General features: G+C 39.6%; 1 protein-coding gene across 1 annotated transcript; it reads right to left on the reverse strand.

The window, feature by feature from the left end:
- Window positions 1–1,206: 1,206 nt before the first annotated feature.
- LOC137724894 (putative branched-chain-amino-acid aminotransferase 7) lies at window positions 1,207–7,967 on the reverse strand. The gene is made up of 10 exons (XM_068463544.1): window positions 7,840–7,967; window positions 7,581–7,764; window positions 7,265–7,441; window positions 7,066–7,139; window positions 6,681–6,685; window positions 2,461–2,513; window positions 2,082–2,177; window positions 1,871–1,987; window positions 1,493–1,569; window positions 1,207–1,333 (listed from the first exon to the last, which is right to left on the reverse strand). The coding sequence occupies exons 1-10, from the start codon at window positions 7,863–7,865 to the stop codon at window positions 1,207–1,209; spliced, it is 936 nt and encodes a 311-aa protein (XP_068319645.1). The 5' UTR covers window positions 7,866–7,967.
- Window positions 7,968–8,512: the final 545 nt, after the last annotated feature.

The following is an 8,512-nucleotide window of genomic DNA, read 5'->3' on the forward strand; positions in this document are numbered from 1 at the left end:
TCATAATTTTATTTTGTGATGTTAATAAGTAATTTAGATAAGCTTATTTTCCTCAAATCTCTTGCCTTAATTTCTTCTTAATTTTCATTAATCAAGCCCATATGTGGGTACTTGTAACCCTCTAAATGGTTATATCCGATATGTTTTTTGTGGAACCCACGGAAGCATCTTATCTCTTTCATTTATTTTTTGGTTTATTTCTGTGTTTAAATACAACAAACTAATAGTGTATATTATCATTTGACCAAAAAAAAAAAAAAAAATAGTGTATGGCCATAACCATGTTGAAAAATGAGAATGTTAGAATGCTAATTAGCGGCTACACTCTTTAATTACCCACAATAGTTCACAGAAAGGAGAAAAATTATATTAAAACTTATAAAACATCCAATTACCTTAATATCTTAGTTACAAGTTTACACTATATGAAAAAAAAAAAACTTTTATGGCTTTGCTCATGACGAGTAGTGTTTAATAATATGTTCATATAGACACTTAGTACTATAGTCGACTGATATTCATCTTCACTGGTAAGTGAGCGTTCTTAGGTTCAATTCTCGCCAAAAGCAAATTTAAACCATATTATTGTTAGCTCATTGGAGGCTAAGCCCATCCCCTCTCCTTAGAATAGATAATATCGTTTCTTTAAAAAAAAGAAAAATGTTCATATAGTAAAGGGTGGAGAAGCAATATTTATAAAACAAATAAGAAAAACAAAGATAAGTGTATTTTCAATTTAAACATACGATTGCATATATTGTCCCACAAATTCAACAAAAACAAATCCAAGAACCTGGTTTCAGGTTTAGCAGTGAAGAACAATATGAAAAACATCTCAATTTATTTGGTATCCATACGAACTTCATATTATGAACGCATATGCTTTATTGGAAAACACATTTTGTCCTCAATCAAACCTGTTTGAATCTCAGTTAGCATCTCACGCAGTTTGCAAAACACAGTTTCTTTCCCTCTTCTGTATTCAACCCTGCATTAACATAATCCATTTTTAGCTACTAAATTCCAGGGTTATGATATTAAAAAAAAAAAAAAATGCCACGAGTTTGAGGGTCTGTTCCAAACTGCTTTTGTATGTAGTGCATTTGGTTTAAAAAGCACATAAAAATTTTTAAATTAAAATTCAAGGCATAGAAGTATCAAAAGTGCTTTTCCTTAAGAATTTTCCTCAAACACTTGTACCTTTTGTCACGATATTGTTATGCTAGAAACGGCAATGACATCAACAGCAGTCCCGGTACAGAAAACTTCATCAACAGCCAATACATCCTCTAGTGAAACGTCACGTTCCTCCACCCGATATCCATTTTCCAAAACATGGTTTTAGAGGTTGCAATTAGCTAGAAAATCACTTCTCATGAGTAAAAGTTACATTTGAGACTTGTGAAATATAATTAACAAGCTGTACAAGCAGTAGTTAATGCTTAATTAAGGTAAAAAGGGGTCGTTAATTACCGCGTAATTGAGATGGAGAGCAATTTCTATGATGCTTTTCCTTGTGATCCCTGGAAGGACAGTTCCGTTGGTTGGTGGAATTAAAATCACATTATCCTACACCAGTAAAATAATTGTTAGGCCAAACTTGAATGGGCATTTCACATCGAAGCCTTCGATAACATTGTTATTTTTGTTTTTTTAATTTTTAGAACAACACTTCAAGCTCAATAATGCACATTTTGTTTGTTATCGATTAAAATAATTCTTATTTGATTGTATAGCTTAACAATTCAGTTATGTAACATGTTACGGGGCAATTAGGGTTTAGGGTTTAACAATCCGGTCACGTAACATGCTCAGAATGATGGTGAATTGTAATATTGAAACCGTATATGCAAATTGTAATTACTAATACCTTCACAATGAAAATATTAGATGAAGAACACTCCTCAATATTTTTTCCAGTGGCTGCATCCAGAAAGAGGACGTCAGTGAAACCTTCGGCCCTAGCCTTCTGTATTGTTCTAAAAATCTGTAGCATTGAAATGGAGCAAAAACTAAAAATTATTTAGAAGATCCCAATATCTTCAACCTAATTATATATATAAGTTGGCCAAGTAAATTACTGGTGAATAGTTGGTGATGCTTTTGATGCCTCTAGTTCCACCAGGGGTGGCCCGACGAACCTCATTCTCAATGTATAAATTCATGGTGCTGCCACTCTGTTGTATAAACAAAATCAAAGTTCGAAAAATAAAGTTCCCAAGAAAAAAAAAAAGGTCTGAAAAATAGATAGTAACCAGGAAAAATCTAAAATTTAATTTGAGAAAAACATAATTTATGTGAACAAAATTACCACAGAACCAAGTATTTTTCTTCGTGATCGAATCCCAATCAATTAGCAATACATGACTTAATTCTCAACTTTGAAACTATATCAAAGTTAAAGTATCCAATCTAAAACCAATTGGTAATTAACACGAATTGCATTGGTAAATAAGTTACCTTGTGATAACTACCAATTGGAGTAGCAAATATTAGGAATGTGTACTCTGTTGCTGTAGAAAAAGGTATGTAGGCTAAAAAATATATTTGTTATTGATACGTGAATGTGGAAAAATGGAAGAGAATGCTTTTTTTTCTCATTATGTTTCTCTACAAGATTACAAGGATATATATACATGATACAAGTGTGTAGGTAGGACAAAGTAGCCGTCCTAGTGTGTAGGTAGGACAAGGTAGGACGGCTGTAGAGGACAAGGTAGCCGTCCTAGTGTGTAGGTAGGACAAGGTAGGACGGCTGTAGAACGGCTTGACGGCTGTAGGACGGCTAGTGTGTAGGTAGGACAAGGTAGGACGGCTGTAGGACGGCTTGACGGCTGTAGGACGGCTTATTCTTCCAATAATAATATTATATACAATTACACAAGGACTCCAATCATATTCCTTATTTGTCTAACACTCCCCCTCAAGTTGGAGAGTGGATGTCAAGAACTCCCAACTTGCGTAACATACCCGAAAACTTTTCTTTCCCAAGAGGTTTGGTAAACAAGTCTGCCAACTGTTGTGCCGTACCCACATGCTTGGTCTCTATTGTGCCATCTACAATCTTATCTCGTATAAAGTGACAAAACATCTCGATGTGACGAGTTCGTTCATGAAAAACAGGATTGGCAGCTATATGTAACGCTGCTTGATTATCACAAAATAAACTGGAAGGACCATCCAAAGGAATGTTCAAATCCTTCAACAAAAAACGAAGCCAAACTATCTCGCAACAAGCACCTGCCATGGCCCTATATTCCGCCTCTGCTGAAGAGAGCGAAACGGTTTTCTGTCGTTTCGTCCGCCAAGAAATCAAAGAACCGCCCAAGAATACACAATACCCAGTAGTCGAACGGCGAGTGATAGGGCAACCTGCCCAATCAGAATCACAAAACGCAGTTAACTTGGTCTGGTTGTCAGAACGAAATAATAAACCTTGACCTGGAGTAGCCTTCAAATAACGAACAATACGAAGCGCAGCATCCATATGAGATATCCTTGGCTCGTGCATAAAACGGCTTAGAACATGCACAGAATAGGTGATATCCGGCCGAGTGATAGTGAGATATATTAACCGACCTACTAATCGTCGATACTTTTCAGGATCCTTGAGAAGTTCTCCTTTATCAGATAATTTTGTGTCATCCATAGGAAAAGCAATGGGTCGTGCTCCCAAAAAACCATAGTCCTTGAGAATCTCTAATGCATACTTGCGTTGAGAAATATAAATCCCTTGTTTGGAACGAGAAACCTCAATACCCAAAAAATATTTTAAATCACCAAGGTCTTTTATCCGAAAATGATCACGGAGAAAAGACTTCAGAGAATTAATGGCACTAGCATCATTGCCTGTAATCACAATATCATCCACATAAATGAGCAAAGCTGTGAAAGAAATACCAGACTTTTTAGTGAACAATGAATAGTCAGCTTTGGATTGTTGAAAACCGGCAGAAATGATGGCACTAGTGAATTTGGAAAACTATTGGCGAGAAGCCTGCTTAAGACCATAAAGTGACTTGTGAAGGCGACACACAAGATTCTCCCCCTGTCGCCGAAGACCAGGAGGAGGAGACATATAGATTTCTTCATGTAAGTCACCATGTAAGAAAGCATTATTAACATCAAGCTGATGAAGAGACCAAGACTGACTAGCAGCAAGAGCAAGAAGACAACGCACCGTAATCATCTTAGCAGTAGGAGAAAAAGTGTCATGATAATCAATACCTTCAGCCTGAGTGAAGCCTTTAGCAACCAAACGAGCTTTGTAGCGGTCAATAGAGCCGTCGGAATTGTGCTTGAGTTTGTACACTCACTTACAACCAATGGGAATTTTGCCAGGGGGCAAGGAAGTTAAAGTCCAAGTACCATTAGCATGTAAAGCTTGAAGCTCCTCATTCATAGCACGTTGCCAATTGGGGTCAGTGGCAGCTTCGGCAAAGGAGGAAGGCTCCACAGTCCGACTGACAGAGTTAATGTAAGAAAAATGCCTGGGAGAGTAACGGTGATAAGAGAGAAAATTACAAAGTGGATATCGCGTACCTTGTGTAGAATCGGGTTGCGAAGTCGAAGATGGGTGGGATGGCAGAATCACCTGCAAGCAAACGTAGTCTTTCAAATAGGATGGAGGTTTATGGGCACGGGAAGAGGTGCGGGGAAGGGGAGGATTGGTAGGTAGTGGGGGGGGGGGATGAGGGGATGCCGAGAGGGCAGGGGCATGGGGAGGAACGGGTAATGGGGCAGCAAGGGAATCTGTGGGAGACGTGGAAGGGGAGGAAGGTGGAGGAGGGTGAGGCGTCGGGGCAGGAAGGGGTGGGTTATATGTAAAGTCCAGAGGGGGTGGGATGGGTAGGGTAGGCGAAGAGGATGGGATAGGAGGGTGAGAAACGGCATAAGGGAAAGTAGTTTCGTGAAAGATGACGTCTCGACTAGTGAAAATGCGGTGATTGTCGAGATCGTAAAGGGTATAGGCCTTTTGTCCATGAGGATAACCGAGAAAAATGCAACGATGAGCCCGAGGGGAAAATTTGGTGGTGGGAGTGACAGAGGTGGCATATGCCAGACAACCAAAGACGCGGAAGTGGTCATAAGATGGGGTTTTCGAAAAGAGAACCTCAAATGGGGATTTATGATGGAGAAGACGGGTAGGGAGACGATTGATGAGATAAGTAGCGGTAAGAACACATTCCCCCCAAAACTTGATAGGAAGATGGGATTGAAAACGAAGGGCGCGAGCGGTTTCAAGAAGATGCCGATGTTTTCTTTCAACAACGCCATTTTGTTGGGGGGTATAAACACAAGAAGTTTGTAAAAGCACCCCATGATCAGAGAAAAAACTACGAAGAGATAAAAATTCACCACCATTGTCAGTACGAATGCATTGGATGGTAGTGCGGAATTGGGTAGTGACATAAGCAAAAAAATCCTTAATTAATTGTTGAGTGTCGGATTTATGTTTCATGAGGAAAACCCACGTAAAGCGAGAAAAATCATCCACAACGGTTAAGAAATAATGAGCACCAGAAAGAGAAGATTGACGATTCGGGCCCCAAATATCACAATGAATTAAAGCAAAAGGGAAAGTTGATGAAATTGAACTCAAAAGAAAAGGTTGACGAGTTTGTTTTGCCAACGGACAAACATCACAAATATGACTAGAATCAAAAGGACAATTAAGAGAGCTAGATGCTAAAGCTTGCAAACGAGTGGAGGAGGGGTGGCCAAGACGCCTATGCCAGAGGGAGGAGGGGATGGTAATGATGTTGTAGAGAGGTTGACGGGTGGGGAGAGAAGAGGTAAGGGCCACAAGGTAATACAGATCGCCACGTCGCTTACCCACACCAAGCATCGCCTTCGAAACCAAGTCCTGCAAAACACACCAAGAAGGAAAGAAGGTTATGGAACACGATAATCCATCTGTAAGTTTACCAACCGATAAAAGGTCCACTCGGAAATTAGGGACACATAAAACATCCTTCAAAGTAACTGATGAATTTAAAGGAAGAGTGCCGGTAAAAGTAATGGGAGTGGAAACACCACTAGGCAAAGAAACAGGCGGCAAATGTGAAGGAGAACGATTAACCAAACATGAAGCGGAAGAAGTAATATGATCCGTAGCACCACTGTCAAGAATCCATTGACCATGACGAGAGGTGACAGGTAACAAACCTTGGGAAAAATCAGTAGTGAGCACGGCATTGGCCTGAGGAGGGGTGGTGGTGTCACGTAGAGCAGCTAGAACACGGGAGTGCTGCTCGGCAGAGAGGTTAGGCATGGCAAGCTGCAAGTCATGCAAAGTGGGCTGGGCCCCGTGCACTTGGTGGGTCGTTGGAGTAGAAGAGGAGGCGAGGGCCTGGGTGCCTTGCACGTGATGGGCCTGGGTGAAATTATGGGGCTGGGAAGCAGAAAATCGTGGCTGCCGGGGAGGACTGGAAGGTGCATGGCTGCGGGAAGAACTGGAAGCAGTGGCACGGCGCGGTGGTCGCCACGGTTGGCCATGGAGGGGATGGCCAACGGGATAGCCATGAAGTTTATGGCAGGTGTCTCGGGTATGATAGTCAAAATTGCAGTAGGTGCAGTGGAGGGGAGGACGAGCAGAGGAGGGACGGGACGGGCCACGAACAGCCATGGGAACGGCAGAGAAAGCTGCCGAAAAAAAAATTAGGGCTAGGGTTATAAACCTGCTCTGTATACCATGTAGAAAAAGGTATGTAGGCTAAAAAATATATTTGTTATTGATACGTGAATGTGGAAAAATGGAAGAGAATGCTTTTTTTCTCATTATGTTTCTCTACAAGATTATAAGGATATATATACATGATACAAGTGTGTAGGTAGGACAAGGTAGCCGTCCTAGTGTGTAGGTAGGACAAGGTAGGACGGCTGTAGAGGACAAGGTAGCCGTCCTAGTGTGTAGGTAGGACGGCTGTAGGACGGCTAGTGTGTAGGTAGGATAAGGTAGGACGGCTTGACGGCTGTAGGACGGCTTATTCTTCCAATAATAATATTATATACAATTACACAAGGACTCCAACCATATTCCTTATTTGTCTAACAGTTGCTGACCCCAAGCCAAGAACAGGACCACTTCCAATGAGCAATGGCCTAATATACAATACTCCTTTCCTTGAAGGTGGTACCTATACATGCATACGTACACACACACACATAAAGACATACATACATACATATATACATATGAAAATTAAAACGTCAGTTTTTACGTTTGTAAACTTTAGAACTATAGGGTCTAAAGTGAAAATACGCAACGCTTGTTGGCAAGGACTGCTTGTTTTAAAGCAGCAAGAAATTGCTCAGTAGATGGACATGGCATGCACAATCTCTCTGCACCCATCTTCATTCTTAGAGCATTCTCTTCCGGGCGAAACAGCTGAATGAGACCATCCTTCGTCCTGATTGCCTTGAGACCTTCTAATATTCCCTGATGACACGATCATGTAGATACTCGTAACCACTAGAGTTACAAGCCCTCGGATCGATACTCATCTATTAATGGGCATGGATCTGATTATATTCGGCGTCATTGTGAAACAAACATAAGGGCAGCTAAGTGTAATTACCTGTCCATAATTCAAGATTCCAGCAAATGGGCTGAGCTCAATCTTTCTATAGGGAGCGAGATGGCCTTGTGAAAAAATCTCTCCATCGGAACGTATCCTAATGTACATGTAATCGGTTGGAATTACCCCAAATTCCAGTTCATCCCAGTTCATGGCATCAACGTGTTTTTCATCTGCTTCATGACTGCTTTGAGAAATTCTTACAGAAATTAAGTATAAGAGATAAAATTAAGAAAGCTGATAAGGTGAAGTAAATCACCTGTGAACTATGGATTCAGAAGTCATGGCTGCAAGTTAATGTAGAATAAAGTCTAAAACAGCCGCAACAAAGAAACAAAACACCTTTGAGTGAGCAATTTATAACATAAACGCATTTTGGTGAGATATCTCTCCATCTTAACACTTCATTTGAAAGCAAATTTCGTCTTTATTTTCGTTTTGTTTCCTATCATGACATATTTTAATCCAAATTTTTTATGAAAAATTAAGGGTGATTAGTACCCTTTTCCCTTTACTTTATATATAACTAGATGCAGCAGTAGACACCCCTTGTGTGTGATTTAAAATTTATAAAGAATTAAATATTAGTGGATTGGCGAAGTTAGAAAAAGTAGGAAAAAGGTTGACGTGGGTGGGTGCAAACGAGAGAGAGAAACAAAGAGTGAGTTTAGGTATTGATAGAATGACATGGTTATGAGGTTCAGCCTAAAAAAAAAAACAGAAAAAAAAAAAAAAAAAGAAGCAAAAATTTATTTGTGTGAAATTACTTTAATGTCTAATATTTTTTTTTCTTTTAGTTATGTATAAAAGGGTATAATAGTAATTTCATTGATTTTTAGTTGACAAACAAAGTTTTTTTTATTTTATTGTTTTATTGTTTTTTTTTTCTTTTTTTTTCTTTTTTTTGTTTTGTTTTGTTTATGTATTTATTT

The sequence above is a fragment of the Pyrus communis genome, chromosome 2, assembly GCF_963583255.1.
Source record: "Pyrus communis chromosome 2, drPyrComm1.1, whole genome shotgun sequence".
In the NCBI taxonomy this organism is placed as follows: Eukaryota; Viridiplantae; Streptophyta; class Magnoliopsida; order Rosales; family Rosaceae; genus Pyrus; species Pyrus communis.